Source organism: Crocuta crocuta, unplaced genomic scaffold (assembly GCF_008692635.1).
Source record: "Crocuta crocuta isolate KB4526 unplaced genomic scaffold, BGI_CrCroc_1.0 scaffold479, whole genome shotgun sequence".
Classification (NCBI taxonomy): Eukaryota; Metazoa; Chordata; class Mammalia; order Carnivora; family Hyaenidae; genus Crocuta; species Crocuta crocuta.
The window spans coordinates 3,141,568-3,161,027 of record NW_027531875.1 but is presented as its reverse complement, the minus strand read 5'-3'; the positions used below and the strand labels follow the sequence as shown (position 1 = coordinate 3,161,027).

The following is a 19,460-nucleotide window of genomic DNA, read 5'->3' as shown; positions in this document are numbered from 1 at the left end:
CTTGTGGCTCTACTGGTGAGTTCCACCAAATTTTAAAGGAATGGATCATCTCATTTTATAAAATCTCTTCTAGTCAAGAAACTCATTCTGTGAGTCCAACATAATTCAGAAAGAAATTACACAAAAGGAAAATTACAAAGTCATTTGACTCAAGATGTATAAATGAAAACACCCTACATGAAATCTTTGCAAATCGAATCCAAAATTACAAAATCTAACAATAACCAAAAGATGACACATCAGAACCAAACTGGCTTCATGATAGATATGCAGGGACATTTTTATGTTAAATAATCCTTAAAAGTCATCTATGACATTAAGAGATTAAAATGCAAACAATTTTGACCAGTGAAATACCTACACAGAAAATAATTGATAAAATCAACACCTGTTTATACTTTTAAAAGATGCTTAATAAATTGGAAAAGGAAAGGATTTTCCTTAACCTGAGTAAAAGTATCTATAAAACTTCAAAGTGAATGTTATCTTAAATGGAAAAACATTAGAACCATTCAATTGAAATTCATCAGGCACTGTGATTAGATTACTCCTAAATAACAGGAATGAAATTTGGGAATTGTATCAGAGTCAGGAGCATGACACTACATTTAGCGATGCTATGAAGTATGTGAAGTAAAGTTTAAATTCAAAGTCTTGTCATTGACATCCACATCAATGATAGTGGGATGGCATTTTAGAGTTTACAAAGAAATGCCAAATTCACATTCATATTTAAATCTTAAAATAGACTTAACAGTAGAAAGCAGTATTATCATTCCCATTGTACATGGGAATATAAATGACCAAAGAGCATCTGCTTGTCCATCCTGAGTTACATTTCTCAAAAAGCAGAGGGTAGAAGTGGCATGGGTAGCCAGCAGGTGGAGGTTCAACACACACAATACTGTGCATTCTTCCGTACTTTGCATTCAGTGATGTCATATTGTAGTAGGTTGAAATCTGTTAGTATGGGAATATATACATTAGAAATCAGCAAATACTGCATATCAGTTTTGCTTGTTTTGTTTTTCTGGAGAACCAGTTGTTAAACATTTACTACCACACCAATGATTAAGCCCGATGCAATATAATTTGCTGCTTCTACCTACTTCTTTCCATTAATCTTCTTTCCTGCCATTGAGGTTCTTTCATCTTCAACCAATACTATTTTCCCTAAACATCATGGATAAGATCATCAGGTAAAACAGATTTTCTTTAAAGGTTCAGAGAGAGCAAAGAGTAATCACAGTCCAGTCCAGGTGGAAATAAATGAAGAGACAACCGCACTTACTTAAAGAGCGCCTACTATTTACTTTTACCAGTAAGATCCTATTTTCTCCTAATTCCAGGTCTTTCTAGCACAGGCAGGTGTAGCTCATGACTCCTTCCTCTAAACTTGTTTTAGGTACACTTTTTTTTTTTTTACTAAAAACTTTAACATGTTTACCAAATTTAGGGCTTTTTACTCATACACTGTATCAGAGCTTTAGGTAAGACTCCCCTATACATACATAGCATAGCATTCCCCTAGAGCATACCTAGCTGTGTAGTTTGAGGTTTGGGAAGGGAGTGCTACTTTAAGGATGACTTTGCAAATATCACAAAGGCAGAACTATGGAGTACTCATACTTACTATATGTATGCTAAATATATATTTTATTAGCAGTTATGTAGTAAGTTCTAAGATCCACTGTTTTCCTGAATAATAGCTGCAGCAGCAGCAGCAGTAGAAAGAATGGTAGCAACAAACACTCAGCTAAACACTTTACATTCCTTATCTCATTTAATCTTCCGTACAACTCTAAGCTAACCTCATTTTAATTAGGAGGAAATATAGGTTTAGAGAGTTAAGTAATGTATGCAAAACCATACAGTTTATAAATCGCAGAGGAGGGACTTAAATATAACAGCCTAACTCTAGTGCTTGCAGTTCTAATCTTTCATCTATTTTACTTTTGAATTATTATCATAGAAAAACATCATGTTGGTTGAATATTCAGTAAAAACTCAATTTGACCACATTTTATTTTTTGTATAGTTTATGTGTTCAGTAGTTGTGTTATTTTTGTTTGCTGAGTAGAATTCAGGGAATGTAACCCCAGTCTCTGTGGTCTGGGTAGCAAGAAGTGTGATGCATGTAGAGAAGGGTAGGTGACAAATTGTCAATAACTTGTTCAGAAAAAAAAAAGGATTTTCTCTACTCTATTATTCACTCACTGGCACAAATCAGCAAGGTTCCCTGAAAGAGCTGCTTTGGGGGGATGTGCTTTATTGGGATGTATAGGATTGGGATGTATGGGATGTAATGGAAGCTTCTCTCAGCCTCTTTTCAGGAACTGAGTAGACTTTGCCATACTTGACTTACATAACCACACATTACATAACTAATTTATATAAATACAATGCCTTATTTGGGTATATCTAAAATGAAGAGCACTTCTTATTTAGGTGAAAATTTTATAACATTTAGACTGTTATTTGATTCTACCACAATTTCTCTCTCCCCTGAGGGCTGGGCAATTCTAGTGACAATTCCTTTATTTCCAAAAATACCTATAAATTCAAAGCTGTCAATATGGCGGAGCCCTGTTCTTCCTCAGGAACATCTATTATTGGAATAACTGAACTCAGTAGTTTGTAAGAGGACAAACGAGCATCCCTCCTGACAGTCTTTCAGGGCTGTTCTGCAAGAGGGGATGTTAACTCTATGCTCTTCCTCTGACAAATCTTTTCACACTGCCAGGAGAAAACCAAGCCTTTTGGGACTTGTATGTAGACTGCCTTAGCTCAGTAAAACCATTTTATCTTCCTTCTGAAAGAAATATATTAATAAAGGAGACCAAATACAAGTAAATTTGATGTTTAGCTGGTTCTGAATATGTGTTATATCTTTAATTGGGAAGTAAATGCAGGAGCAAAGAAGAAAGATATTCGAATGTCAGTGCCTAGCAAATAGTAGGTGCTCTTTAAGTGTGGTTGTCTCTACATTTATTTCCACCTGGACTGGACTGTGATTACTCTTTGCTCTCTCTGAACCTTTAAAAAGCATCTGTTACATCTGGTGATCTTATCCATGATGTTTAGGGAAAATAGTATTGGTTGAAGATGAAAGAATCTATCTTTAATTGATGATTCACATATGAGTACAAATCTAGGTTATGGCAATTTTTGGTTCATTCCCAAAAACTTGAAAAAAATATATGAGGAATTCACTTTATAATACACACTTCACATTATTGTCTGTTTAGCAAAATATCAGTATTCAATAAACTATTATTCACTAACCCACTACTTAATGTTTATATTTACAGGACACCATAAAATTAATGTGTGTATTTGATCTATTTACAGTTCCTGATGATGTGTTTGCCCAAAATTACATATGGAAAGGCTCTTACAATTTCAAAGGAAGGAAGCAACCCATGACCTTGACAGTTACTAGTTTCAATGCTTCCACTGGAAGAGTCAATGCAACACTCAGCAATAGCAACATGGAACTGCTACTTTCAGGTATCAGAGTAAAGAAGACCAAACAGTGCCTTCATGCTTTCACCTCCATCATTTCATTATTTTTATTAGTGATTTTTATACTTGAAATATTTCTTAAATTTTAATGACATTCATAATTTATTCAGAAACAAAGCTTTCCAATCTTTGAATTGATACAGGAGTATTACTACACAAGGGTAAAACTCTGATTCAAAATAAGCTCACGCATGAATAATTTTTTATTCAAGTTAGTTCACGTATAGTGTAGTCTTGGCTTTTGGAGTAGAATCTAGTGATTCTTCTCTTACATGTGACACCAAGTGATAATACTGAAAAGTGCCCTCCTTAATGCCCATCACACATTTAACCCACCATCTCCTTCCAGCAACCCTCAGTTTGTTCTCTGTATTTAAGAGTCTCTTATGGTTTAAAGCCCTCTTTATTTTTATCTTATTTTTCCTTCCCTTCCCCTATGTTCATCTGTTGAGTTTCTCACATTCCATATATGAGTGAAATTATATATCTACCTTTGAATGACTTATTTTTGCTTAGCATAATACCCTCCAGCTCCATCCACATTGTTTCAAATGGCAAGATTTCCTTCTTTTTCATCACCAAGTAGTATTCCATTGTATATTTGTACCATATCTACTTTATCCATTCCTCAGTTGATGGACATTTGGTCTCTTCCATAATTTGGCTATTGTTGGTAATGCTGCTATAACATGAGGGTGCATGTGCCCCTTCAAATCAGCAATCCTGTAGTCTTTGGATAAGTTCCTAGTAATGTAATTGCTAGGCCATAGAGTAGTTCTATTTTTAATTTTTTGAGAAACCTCCACATTGTTTTCCAGAGTGGATGTGCCAATTTGCATTCCCACCAACAGTACAAAAAAGTTCCCCTTTCTCCACATCCTCGCCAACATCTGTTGTTTCCTGAGTTGTTAATTTTAGCCATTCTGACTAGTATGGGGTGATATCTTCATTGCAGTTTTGATTTATATTTCTCTGATGATGAGTAATGTTGAGCATCTTTTCATGTGTCTATTTGTCATCTAGATGTCTTCTTTGGAGAAGTGTCTATTCATGTCTTTTGCCCATTTCTTCACTGGATTGTTTCTTTTTTATGTGTTAAGTTTGGTAAGTTCCTTATAGATTCTGGATACTAATCCTTATCAGATATGTCATTTCCAAATATCTTCTCCCATTCTTTTGGTTGCCTTTTAGTTTTGTTGGTTGTTTCCTTTGCTGTGCAGAGCTTTTTATCTTGATGAAGTCCCAAGAGTTCATTTTTGCTTTTAGTTCCCTTGCCTTCGGCGATGTGTCTCATAAGAAGTTGCTGTAGCTGAGGTCAAAAGGTTGCTGTCTGTTTCCTCCTGTAGGATTTTGATGGTTTCCTGTCACACATTTAAGTCTTACAACCATTTTGAATTTATCTTTGTGTATAGTGTAAGAAAATTGTCCAGTTTTAGTCTTCTGTATGTTGCTGTCCAGTTCTCCCAGCACCATTAGCTAAAGAAACTGTCTTTTTTTCCATTGGATCTTCTTTCCCGCTTTGTTGAAGACTAGTTGGCAAAATATTTGTGGGCCCATTTCTGGGTTATCTATTCTATTCCATTGTTCTCTGTGTGTGTTTGTGCCACTACCATACTGTCTTAATGATTACAGCTTTATAGTATAGGTTAAAGTCCAGGATTGTGATGCCTTAGGTTTGGTTTTCTTTTTCAACATTACTTTGGCTATTTGCGGTCTTTTGTAGTTCCATATGCATTTTAGGGTTGTTTGTTCTAGCTCTGTGAAGAATGCTGGTGTTATTTCAGTAGGGTTTACATTGAATACGTAGATTGCTTTAGGTAGTATTGACATGTTGAGAATATTTTTCTTCTAGTCCATAAACATGGAGTGTTTTTCCATTATTTTGTGTGTTCTTTAATTTCTTTCATAAACTTTCTATAGTTTTCAGTGTACAGATCTTTTACCTCTTTGGTTAGGTTTATTCCTATGTATTTTGGTACAATTGTAAATGGGATTGATTCCTTGATTTCTCTTTCTGTTGCTTCATTATTGGTATGTAGAAATGCAACCGATTTCTGCACATTGATTTTATATCCTATGATTTTGCTGAGTTCAAGAATCAGTTCTAGAAGCTTAGGGGTGGAGTCTTTTAGTTTCCATGTGGAGTATCATGTCATCTGTGACTTTTTTTTTTTTTGCCAATTTGTATGTCTTTTATTTATTTTTATTGTCTGATTGCTGAGGCTGTGACTTCCAACACTCTATTGAACAACAGTGGTGAAAGGGCATCCTTGTCATGTTCTTGATCTTAGGGGGAAAGCTCTGTTTTTTTCCCATTGGGATGATACTAGCTGTGGGACTTTCATATATGGTTTTTATGATGTTAAGATATGTTCCTTCTTTCCTGACTTTCTTGAGGTTTCTATCAAGAAAGGATGCTGCATTTTGTCAAATGTTTTTTCTGCATCTATTGAGAGGATCATATGGTTCTTATCCTTTCTTTTTTTAATATGGTATATCACATTGATTGATTTGTGAATGTTGATCCAGTCTTGCAGCCCAGTAATGAATCCCACTTGATCATGGTGAACAATTATTTTAATGTACTGTTGAATTTGATCTGATAGTATCTTAGTGAGAATTTTTGCATCCAGCTTCATCAGGGATATTGGTCTGTAATTCTCCTCTTTAGTGGGGGTATTTGCTGATTTTGGAATCAGGGTAATGCTGACTTCATAGAATGAAATTGGAAACTTTTCTATTTTTTGGAACAGTTTGAGAAGGATATGTATTAACTCTTCTTTAAATGTCTGGCAGAACTCCCCTGGGAAGCCATCTGGCCCAGAACTCTTATTCATTGGGAGATTTTTGATAACTGATTCAATTTCTTTCCTTGATTGGTCTTTTCAAATTTTATATTTCTTTCTGTATGAGTTTTAATGTGTGAGTGTCTAGAAATGTTTCTGTTTCTTCTAGATTGTCCTGTTTGTTAGCATATAATTTTTCACAGTATTCTCTTATAATTATTTGTATTTCTATGGTGTTGGTCATGATTGCTCCTCTTCCATTCATTATTTTATCTATTTAGGTCCTCTCTCCTTTCTTTATGAGAAATCTGTCTAAGGGTTTATCAATTTTGTTTTATTCTTTCAGAAAACAAGCTCATATTTTCACTAATCTGTTCTCCTTTTTGTTTTGTTTTGTTTGGATTCTATATCATTTATTTCTGCTCTAATATTTATCATTTCCCTTCTTCTGTGGCTTTGGAATTTATTTGCTGCTGCCGCTTTTCTAGCTCCTTTAGGTTTAAGGTTCGGTTGTGTATTTGGGACTTTTAATGCTTCTTGAGATAGGCCTGAAATGTAGGTATTTTCCTCTTAGGACTGCCTTTGCTTCAATCCAAAGGGTTTGAACTGCCATGTTTTCATTTTCATTTGCCTCCGTGTATATTTTGATTTCTTCTTTAATGTCCACTTAACGCATTCATTCTTAGGTAGGATGTTCTTTAACTTCCATATATTTGGGAGATGTCCAGATTTTTTTCTTGTGGTTGATTTCAAGTTTCTTAGTGTTGTGATCTGAAAATATGCATGGTTTGATCTCAATCTTTGTGTGCCTGTTGAGGACTGTTTTGTGACAGGGTATGTGATGTATTTTGGAGAATGTTGCATGTACACTTGAGAATGCGCAATCTGCTGCTTCAGGATGAAATGTTCTGAATATATCTGTTAAGTCCTTCTGGTCCAATGTGTCCTACAGAGCCATTGTTTCCTTCTTGGTTTTCTGCCTAGATGATCTGTCCACTGTTGTAGGTTGGGTCTTATAAACTTAGGACTTAAATAGATTTAATTATTGATTAATTTTGAATTAATTGTAAGTCTCCTACATTTACAGGGTTATTATCAAAAAAATTGTTTATGTTTTTGATTAATTGATTTATATTATGTGTGTTTCACATTGGGGGCATAAATATTTATAATTGTTACTCTTCTTGATGGATACACCCCTTAATTATGATATAATGCCCTTTTTCATCCATTGTTACAGTCTTTGTTTTAAAATCTAGTTTGCCTGATATAAGTATGATTACTCCAACTTTCTTTTGATGTCTATTAACATAATAGATGGTTTTCTATCCCCTCATTTTCAATCTGCAGGTGTTCTCAGATCTAAATGAGTCTCTTCTAGGTAGCATTTAGATGGATCTTGAATTTTTGTCCATTCTGATATCCTTTGTCTTTTGACTGGGGCATTTAGTCCATTTATAATGAGTGATTATTGAAAGATATGAATTTAGTACCATTGTGTTATCTGTAGATTTCATGTTTGTGGTGATGTCCTCTGGTCTTTTGTAGTTTTTGGTGCTCTCCACTCACAGAGTCCCCCTTAAAATCTCCTGCAGGGCTGGTTTAGTGGTCATGAACTCCTTTAGTTTTTGATTATCTGGGAAAGTCTTTACCTCCCCTTCTATTCAGAATGACAGGCTTGCTGGATAAAGGATTCTTGGCTGCATATTTTTCCTGTTCAGCACATGGAATATTTACTGCCACTCCCTTCTGGCCTGCCACGTTTCAGTGGACAAGTCTGTTACTACACTTATATGTCTACCCTGGTAGATTGAGGACCTTTTGTCCCAGCCACTTTCAGAATTCTCTCTTTATCTTTGCCAGGTTCACTATGATATGTCATGCTGTTGACCTGTTTTTGTAGATTTTGAAGGGAGTTCTCTCTGCCTCTTGGACTTTGATGCCCATTTCCTTCCCCAGATTAGGGAGGTTTTCAGCTATAATTTGTTCAAATAAACCTTGTGGCCCTTTCTCTCACTCTTCTTTTTTTGCAACTCCTATGATACAGATATTGTTTCATATCATGGAATCACTTAGTTCTCCAATTCTCCCCTCATGATCCAGTAAATTTCCTTTTCCTCTTTTTTTCAGCTTCATTATTTTCCATAACTTTATCTTTTATTTCACCTATTCTCCCCTCAGTATCTTACATCCTCTCTGTCACTGTGTCTGGTTTATTTTGCATCTCAGTTATAGTATTTTTAAATGTATCCTGACTAGTTCTTAGGTCTTTGACCTCTGCAGCAAGAGTTTCTCTGATTTCTTCCTTGCTTTTTTCAAGCTCAAATGTTAGTCTTATGAATGTCATTCTAAATTCTTGTTCAGATGTATTATTTATATCAGTTTTGAGCAATTCTCTGGCTCTGATTTCTTCTTGAACTTTCTTTTGGGGAGAATACCTCCCATTTTGCCATTTTGTATAAGTCTTTGTCTTTTGTGCATTTTAAAAGCTTGTTTTGTGTCCTGCACCTGAGTCATTCATCAATATTTTGATATAGCTAAAATGAGACATAATGAAATAGAACTTTTAATTTGAATAACTAATTTTTTTCTGTAGGCTTATAACACCAAAGAGACCAGATCAGTGACCTGTAAGCTATTTTATGGACACAAAATCATTTCTTCAAGTGAGAATACTTAGGTGAACACCATAATTTAAGACAGAAAACATAGAGGTACACTACTTTAAATAAGCATAAGGCATCCTCTATCCTTGCTCAGCCTTCTCAAGTTTCTGTGCCCTCTACTTAGTATACATTTCCCTCATTATCCTTGATTGTTCTAGTTTTTCTGACATTCAGATATTTTCTCAAATGTCATCTCATCACTGGTATGACTGATGACTCTATCTAAAGTAACATTCTCATTATAAATACAGTCAGACACACTCTTAGACAGTCTTACCTGTTTCACTTTCTTCTTTTCACCATTTGAAATTAATATACTATTAGTATACTATAAGATGGTATTATAGAACATGAAATAACATTATTTATTCATCTATACTCCAACAATATAAGTTCTAAGTGGGAAACTCTTCACCTTCCAGGTCATCACTGTTTCTCAGAAGTTAGAACAGCAGCTGGAACAAAATAGGCTCCAATGAATATTATCAAAATAATGAATTTGAATTATTGCTTTCATTTTTAAAATATTTTGAAATATTCATATGGCCAATATGAAACATACTTGTTTAAATTTATTGGCTATGTATATAGCCTAAGTAATTATTAATAATAATTTGTGATATCAATTAAATAGAAAATAAAGCTATATTTATTGATTTTGTAAATTTTAGAACTATCAAATATCATTTTGTATTATTGAGTGATTATCCATTAAATCCAGAGTTAAAGTGTTAGAAGTTAACATGTATTATATTTTAAAAACTATGCATAGCTACAGTGATATAAATTTTAAGAAGTTTTATATTAGCAAAAGAAATTCATTTAAATTGTGACTACTGATTTAAGTTTGAGACATAAACATTTTTTTATTTTATTAAAAGAAAGTTCACAAAAATAAATGTATACTTAATCTAATCTAGAAAAAATTTCAAAATAAATTCCTGCAAATACATAAAAACAGATTAATTCACCATCATTGTGTCCATGTAAATCAATTATAGTATTTTCCTACCAATATTATTTTTGATCACTTTTTTATCTTTCCTTATTAAATATAACTACTTATGTCAAGATCTATGTGTCATCTTTGTATTCCCAGTGCATTTGCATGATACCTTATTACATAGATGAAAGATTAAATAAATTAATGAGTCACATTTCAACCATTAGTTAATCACAAATTTTTACTTGGAACTTTTACCCCTTATTTTTCCCCTAAGCACATTTATATTTCAGATTATTTCTACTTGTATAATATCCACTGTTTAAGAAAAAAAATCATGTACATATTTTTGCTTTTCTCTTTTAGCTATTACCTATATTTACCATCATTTTTTAATTTTTTAATGTTGTTTTTATTTTATTTATTTCTGAGAGAGAGAGAGAGATACAGCATTAGCAGGGGAGGGTCAGAGAGAGAGGGAGATACAGAATCTGAAGCAGGCTCCAGGCTCTGAACTGGCTGTCAGCACAGAGCCCGACGAGGGGCTCGAACCTACAAACAGTGAGATCATGACCTGAGCCGAAGTCAGATGCTTAACCAACTGAGCGACCCAGGGACCCTATATTTACCATCTTAAACTAAAAATCTGACTTCATTTTTAAGACCCAACTCAAATACTTTTTCTTAATAAGTATTTCCTGATCACTCCATTGTGAAATGATCCCTCTTTCTTCTGGCCTTTCATTTATCATATGTTTTTTTAATGTATTTTAGTTGATTATATATAAGACTTACATTTCCTATTTCATTGGAAATGGTTTTAAGCATCCTATCTTTAGATAGGAATGTATACATTCTTCTTTGTGGCTCCAGTAGCACTTAGAATATTCTCACAGGGTTGGCACCCAATTCATTATTAAGAAACATATCAGATATTTTAATATTTGTTGTATATCCTTGAAGATTTTAAATCTCATTGGGGAAAGAAGTCATTTTGTTTGCAATATCATGGAATGATGTTCTTAAGAACAGTAATACTTAATTTTAATGACAAAGGTAATTTAAACCCCACAATTAAGATTCAAATTGAGAATTTCAGATGAGAGATTAACATATATTGCAGGATTTGTGGAAAGCATTGTGAATGAAGCTGGCCTTGACTTGGCCTTGTCTGATTTCTTTTCACATGTATTAATTCATATATTTAAGGAATTAAAGATAATAAAATGAAGCATAACTGTTTGCAAAATTAATAGGCTAAAATGTCCTTACATTTTACAGGGGTATATAAAAGCCAGGAAGCTCGCCTAATGTTACACATCTACCTTATTAAAGTACCAACTCATGCTTCTGTGAAGAAAATGAAGGAGGACAATTGGGCCATGGATGGCTTTGTAAGTATAGTGTTTTAAATAGCTTCTGCTGATTTTAATAACCAAAATGTGCTTTGGTTTGTCATAAAATTCCAGAAAAAGACTAATTATGAATACATATGTACATATAAAATGAGAAAATTACTATTAAGGGTAAATTTTGGGGGGGGAAGAATCAGTGTAAATACTTAGTAATCTAGAATGTTCTACCTAAAATTATTGGATTCTGATTAATTTTGCTTGCATTTGTAATGTTTATGTGTACAAGAGTCATAGTTTTTCACTGCTTTCATAAAATATATTTTGTCTACAGCTAGTAGTATGGAAGGTAAATCTGGATAAAATATAATTTATTCTTTGTCTGGAATTACTATTTAAGGCACATGCAACATATTTACAAAATGCACGAGAAAAATTAAGTATGCCCGTTACATTTAAGGTTTTTTTCCTCTAAATTTACAGATTTATGAAATTTTATAAAGTTGTTTATAAAAAGAAAGTTATGTGAATTACTTCATTGGGGAGATGGTTACCATAGCTTCACCATGGAGCCACCCTGTCCTTTTCAGCCGCTTGCATGAATGGAGTTTCTAAATTGGCAGTCAGAAGTAACTAGTCTTCTATTTACATATTGCCCCGAAGTCTCTGCTAAATTCAATGTGGAGAGCTCTGACTATATCCCCTCATGTAACAGAGAGGATCTAGCAGGAAAGGTAGTAGGTCAGAGGCTTTTGTAAGTTTAGTGTCTGAGGGGTAAAAATCTTTATCCTATTTCCCTATCTGCTATTATTCATGGAATTGGAAATGAATTCACGTCTTCAATGAACTAAAATTGTTTAGTTGTATTATTTTATGTAGGAAGCAAACAAAATGAATTCATTGATTTTAAATGTTAGAGTTTAAGCTATTCTATTTAGAAGCATTTCAATTTTAAAAATGACTATGACCAGAGTATGATGTCTGATAATAAAGAATAAATCACTTGTTTCTGAAATGTCTGACTTCTGTGGATGGATTGATATGATGTTTTGCTTTTTACGGTGAGTATTCAATGTTTTTTTTTTTTATAACTTTTACAATACTATACAGGACTTGGGTAACTAATTCAAACAAACTTCAGAATGAATCCACATTACTAGTTATCAGGAACTGTGAAATCTGTCTATTTTATTTATGAAATCAAATCACATTATATATGTAAAGCATTTTTTAAATATAGGATTTTATATACATGCAAGATACATGTAATATAATAGCATTTATAGCAGTAGACGCAGCCACAAAATGTCGGGGTCAAACAAGCATTTCATTCTTTCTCATGTATGTGGGTTCAGTTGTGGGTATTCCACTTGCAGCTTTGGTATGAAGTTCAGGTCTGCTCCACATGTCTCATTGTGGGGCCCAGGCTGGAGCCGCGGCAGCTGCCCTGACAACTGTGCTGTGTTGTCAGAGGTCAAAAGCTCTGAGGAGGAAAGTGGAAACATGCCCCCTTGCTTTAAATAGCTCTATTGAAATATAATTCATCTTTCTTACAATCCACCCATTTAAAATATACAATTCAGTTGTTTTAAGTATATTTAAAGGTGTGTGACCATTGCCACAGTTGATTTTAGAATATTTCCATCACCTCAAAAAGAAACTCCATACACTTTACCTATTACCCTACCCATCATCCCTCATCTCACCCTAGCCCTAAGCAGTTACAAATCTATTTTCTGTCTCTATAGACGTCTCTGTTTTGGATGTTCATATTTATGGAATCATATAATATGTAGTCTTTTGTTTCTGGCTTCTTTCACTTATGTTAAAGGGAAACATGCCTTTTAAGGCTCAGACTTAGAACTGACCTATCGTCAGTTCCACCCATGAATCATTGGCCAAAGTAAGTTACTGGACCAAACCCAATGAGTTGAAGAGCACATTCTTCCTATGAAGGTTGGTGGGAGGGGGAGAGGGAGTGCATACATGTTAAACAGTACTATCGAATCTACAAAGTAGAGTTTTGTTATATTTTAATTTTAATAATTTTTTAACATTTTATTTATTTTTGAAAGACAGGGACAGCATGAGTCAGGGAGGGGCAGAGAGAGAGATGAAAAGGGTTGGGGAGGACACAGAATGTGAAGCAGGCTACAGACTGAGCTGTCAGCACAGAGCCCAATGCAAGGCTTCAACTTACATACTGTGAGATCATGACCAGAGCCAAAGTTGGTTGCTTAACTGACTGAGCCACCCAGGCACCCCAATTTTTAATTGATCATTTGCTTTATCCTATTTAATTATATCATCCCACCCTATTTTCTTAGAGGGTGGAAAGGGCAGAAGGAGAGGAAGAAAGAGAATCTTAAGCAGGCTCCATGCCTAGATTGGAGCCTGACTTGGGATTCGATCTCATGACTGTAGATCATGACCTGAGCTGAAATCAAGAGTCAGATGTTTAACTGCCAGAGCCACCCAGATGCCCCTCACTGCCCTTTTTTTTGACAGATTTCTTAGCACAAGAGATCTCATTATATTAGAGAGCAGTCTCCTTTATTGTAATATCCTAATTACTTAAAAACAAAGATTTTGCTTTTGCTTGCAATGATGGCAGATTTGCACAGTATGCTGTGTTTTATATCAGAGGAAGATAAAGAGGAAGGAACTCTGTATAATATTCATTTAAGGGTAAAACTGAATATTTATTAGGGCTGGGAAAATATAGCTGGGTCCAATTCTCAGATTTAATCAACCTTATAAATACTTTTAGGTTTCTGCTGAGCCTGATGGAGCAACTTATGTATTTCAAGGATTTATTCAGGGCAAAGATTATGGGCAATTTGGACTACAAAGACTAGGTAATGTATTCATTTTCATTTTCATGTAGTTCCTTTATTACTCTAGACATCATAAGAAAATACAGTGTGTTCTGTACATTAGGCACACTTACTACACTTTGAATTTTGCATTGTCAGGATAACACATTGACAATTTTGAAAGCCTTTTAAATAATCACACTCTTCAAAATATTGATTCTCTATGTACCAACACTGTACAGTGTTTGGTTTTTGTCATATTTCTAATAAATATGACACACACTCTTGATTTTAGCAAGTAAAAAGGAGAAAAGTGATACAGATAGAAAAGAAAATATTAAACTCTAAATTATTTTATTATCTCATGAGAACTGGAGTACTTCTTTCAGTTTGAATATATTTGCAACTTTATTTCTCTTTCAAGAATGTAATGGCACTTTGAAAAATTCATATGGTCTGGGAAAGGAAAATAACTTTGAGGAATAGACCCATTTTGGGGGCCTATTCAGCTATGTAAATTTTCTGTAGAGGGATAGACAGGGTTTTTTCTTCTTCTTTTAAACTCTTTTAAAATATACATAGACATTTAATGTTCTTGCTTGAATAATAATTATTACCATAGCTTTTGGTATGTAATTTTCCTAAAGTATATTGTCTTCCATTATTATATTATGGTAGTGACATATAAAGAATAAATTCAGGCTCTAAAAACTAATTAATATTTATCTTAAAAATTCCATTACTTGGAATGCTTGTGTAAATATTCTGAGTCCTTGGAAAAATAAGGCAGGGAAGAAGGTATTGGCTTTTAACCTGGACTAAGGTGTGATTTAGTTGAATATAACTCTTTATCACAAAAGGAAATTAGCTTTCTCTAATTAAACAATAACAATAAGATGTTCATTTCAGATAATGTCTTGCCTAAAATTGTGTTAGTTTTGAAAACCGAATAAAACATTCATTAATATGGTACAGTTACACTGTAGTTATGCAACTTAATGCAAGAAGTTTATACATACTATTCTCACAAGCATCCCAAAAACTGCATATCTATGACAGAACCTGTAAAAAAAAAGCATTTACTTTTTCAGGGAAAATAAACACAACAAAACAACCTGTCCATCATTTTCTCTTCCCCTGTCCAATGCCAACACGTTGACAAACCTGATTTTCTCATTTCCTAATTGTGCTAAGGTCTTCACCGTTTACCCATCTCATGTAGAACACTTCCCATCCTGTGCTCTCTAAACACTTATCTTCACAAACAAGTTCAGTTGATTTTTAACTACAAAGTGCTCCCCTACTTCTGTCTTTTCATGCCCTTCCTAGTACTCTAGTATACAGATCAATTTCCATTTTTATCGGATTGTTGCTCTCACCTTTGATGTACACTTGCCTCCGGTCTGGCTTCCCTCAAGTCCATTCCACCCTAACCACTGTCCTAAATTGTGCATCTCATCATAGGGCCTTTTATTTCTAAATACCTTCAGTTGTCCCTCACTGAAAGTAGATAGAAGTTTGCATTCTTTAGAATGATATTTATGGCTTTTCAGGGTCTGGCCATAGTTTTTTCCATGTCAGCACCCTACTCCTTCCACACAGATACATGCCTACCTCCACATCCTTTCCACACAGCTTCACCTAGGGCTTGTCAAATCTTCTAAATATGTTGCTCACCTTTCTATTTCTAAGCTTATGATGGCCCTGCTTCCTTCTCCATTCATTGTTCTACTGATTCTTCAAAGCCAAGCTCATATTGTATTCTCCAAAATGCATTCTTATATACCACCAGATGGAATTACCCTTTCTCATCCTAAAGTACATTGATCAGTAATTCATGCCTGATATATATGCTTTATTTGTGTTACTGTATTCTTCCCACAGTTGTATAAACTCTTCAGTACAGAGACTGATTATTTTTTAATTCTGTATCCTTTCCTGGAAAAATACCTTATACACAGCAGACACTGTACAAACTTGCATGCAAATGAGTTGAAGGGATTTCCTGGATTATTTTGGTTTACTATATATATTTCCAAGTAGGTATCTTGATAAGGAAATAAAGTAATTGATTCAATTGTGATAAAATCAAGTTGATTGTTTTTTTATAGGACTGAATATGTCAGAAGGCTCAAATTCTTCAAATCAGCCTCATGGTACAAACAGTAGTTCTGTGGCCATTGCTATTCTTGTGCCTTTTTTTGCACTTATATTTGCAGGATTTGGATTTTATCTTTATAAACAAAGGTAAGTTTGTTGATTTTACCTGCAAAATGTTTCCCAAATCTTCCATTTCATGTTCTTTTTACTACTCTAGTTCAAATCCTAACTTGTTTTTTCTGAGCTGCTGAAAACAATGTGTGACAAATATTGCAACAATGTTAAGAACCCAATTACCCCTGCCTGCCCCCACCATGCCAACATCACAAAATAAACATTGCTCTGTCAATTTGTACATTAAATTTAACCCTATTATTACTTTTGCCTGTCAATTTCCTGGCACATATTTAATTGTATAAATTAGTTTTTACATTATCCATGATGAGACTTTAGAGATGCAAAAGCCAGGTTAAGGTTCAAATTGAACAGATGGTACCTGCTGCCACACTTATTTAGAGACCAAGAGAGAAGTTTGTGTCCAAACCTCTTGGCTCACATGACAATACTGACCAGTTTTACCCAGGCAGACAGATGGTAACATCTTCTAATCTTTTCCTCTTCTTCTGCTGGTTTTAGAAGATTACGCATTAATATGTGATATACCTGACATATCTAGTGTATGACTATCCATATTATTAGGGTTCTTGTTTTACTATGTCCATTACAGCATCCCAAGGAGGGGCTTTATTATGTAATTGTCTGCTATTTGAGACTGTTCTTTATTAAGAAAAAAAATATGTAGGCAAGGGAATAATTAAATGAATATTACTTAAGGGCATTTTTCTCAAAACTGATATTTGTATTACACATTTCAGTCTAGGTTATTTAAGAATGATTTATATAATATTACATAAATTTATAGTAATTGAATATTAGCAGCTGCTTAAACCTTGTCAATATCAGGTTTTATTAACAACAAAAACAATCACCACTATATTTGTTTATAAAGCAATCTATTCCAATCTTTTTGTTTGTTTTTAAACTATCTTTGTAAAATACACATAACATAACACAACACCATTTAAACCATTCCAGGCATACAGTTCGGGGGCATCTAGTACATTCACAGAGTCCCGGACCCACCATTGCCAGTTCCAGAATATTTTCATCACCCCAAAAGGAAATTGTGCCCATCGATTGGTCATTCCCCATTCCTACCACCCCTGCCCTAGGCACTGCTAATCTGCTTTCTGTCTGTATTTGTTTGCCTATTCTGGGTATTTCATATAAATGGAATCAGGTACCATGTGACATTTTCTATTTAGTTTCTTAAACTTAACATAATGTTTTCAAGTTTCTTCCATGTAATAGCATTTATCAGCGCTCCATTCCTTTATATGGCTGAATAATAGTCTATGATATGTTTGAATGTGTTCTGTTTAAATATGTCCATTCATCAGTTGATGGGCATTTGGATTGCTCCTACATTTTGGGTAATGTGATTAGTGCTTATATATACACTTGTGTACAAGTTTTTGTTTAGCCACACTCTTCAATTCTTTTGTGTATATACCCCAAAATAGAATTGCTGGTTTATATGATAATTCTACATTTAACTTACTGGGGAGGCACCAAATTTTTGCAGAGCAACTGCACCATATTATATTCCCACCAGCAATGTATGACTGTTCCACTTTCTTCACATCCATGCCAACACTTATTTTCTATTTTCTATTCTCTTTCTTTCTTATTTTAGTTATAGTTATCCTAGTTTATGTGTAAAGTGATAGCTCATTGTGGTTTGAATATGCATTTCCTGATTACTAATGACATTGAACATCTTTTCACTGCTTTCTGACCTTTTTTCTTTGAAGAAATGCGTGTTCAAAAATCTGTGCATTTTTTAATTGTGTTATTTGTCTTGTTGTTGAATTGTAAGTGTTCTTTATATATTTTGGAGAGTAGACTCTTAGCATATGTATGGTTTAATGTATTTCTTCCTTTCTGTGAGTTGTATTTTCATTCTCTTGATAGACACTGTCAAAAGTTTCTCATTTTGATAAAGTCCAACTTATCTATTTTCTTCTGTTACTTGTGCTTGTGGTGCCATACCTAGGAAATCATTGCCATATTCAGAGTTATGAATCAACGTCAGATTTACCTGTATGTTATCTCCAAAGAGTTTAATGAATTTAGCTCTTATATTTAGAATTTTGGTTCATTTCAAGTTAATTTTTGTTGATGGTGTAAACTATCCTGAAACTTGATATTATTTTCCATAAAGCTGTTGTTTAACATTAGTAAAATGACATTTCTTTATATCTTCATGATTCTTGTGTAATTAGAAGGAAATTATATTGTTCCTGGTTTTTATTGTGAATCCAGTTTGAAAAAAGAGAAACAAATACTATCCTTTAGAATTATGCACCTGGCAAGAGCAAGTTTTAAGCAATACGTCTTTATAGGTAATGCCATTGAAAAAAACTCAAGGTAGCTTTAACAAAATATATTGTTGTGTAATTCATCTAACAATTTTTAGTATGGAGAAAAATTCAGAAAATGCATTAGGGATCATAATATAATATAATAGCAAACAAAATAAGATAAAATAGTTGAAATTTGTGATGTTTGGTGTAAACAAAGGAGTTGAGAAACATATTTATTTTAAGCTGTATCTATTTTAGGAAATAGATCCCAAAAACATATAGAGGCAAGTCAACCTTTGTACCATAACGAATGTCCTCAAATTATGCACTGGGGTATGGGAAACTAGAAATAAGAATTTCTCAAAGGAGAGGGAAATATAGAAAAAAGCAGGAATTCAAGACCAGCAGGTGATGGCAACCATCCTAGAATCCATGTATTTTGTTAATAAAAACCAAATGTTCAGTTATTAGTAACTCTTTGGAAACTATTTTCATGACTTCATTATCAGTATAGTCATTTCTTCTTTGAGATTTTGAAATTATAGTTCTAATGTATATCATTTTTAATTTAAATTTTAGTTAGATAGTATGCCATGCAATATTTGTTTCAGGAGTAGAACTCCATGATTCATCACGTACATACAACACCCAGTACTCATCACAAGTGCTCCCCTTGGTGCCCATCACCCATCTAGCCCATCTCATACCCATCTCCCTCCATCAACTCATAGTTTGTTCTGTATCATTGAGAGTCTCTTGTGGTTTATTTCCTCCTCTTCTCTCCCCTCTTCCCAATGTTCATCTGTTTTGTCCTAAATTCTGCACATGAGTGAAATCATATGGTAT

General features: G+C 33.8%; 1 protein-coding gene across 3 annotated transcripts in view; it reads left to right on the top strand.

Annotated features, from left to right (window-relative positions):
• CSMD3 (CUB and Sushi multiple domains 3) overlaps window positions 1-19,460 on the top strand; it is a 1,194,711-nt gene that overhangs the window by 1,172,198 nt on the left and 3,053 nt on the right. For all 3 annotated transcript variants that reach the window (XM_077772930.1, XM_077772929.1, XM_077772928.1), the window contains 4 exons: window positions 3,352-3,510; window positions 11,202-11,314; window positions 14,043-14,130; window positions 16,200-16,335. In XM_077772930.1, coding sequence (XP_077629056.1) covers window positions 3,352-3,510; window positions 11,202-11,314; window positions 14,043-14,130; window positions 16,200-16,335 — 496 coding nt within the window. The remainder of the gene's footprint in view (window positions 1-3,351; window positions 3,511-11,201; window positions 11,315-14,042; window positions 14,131-16,199; window positions 16,336-19,460) is intronic.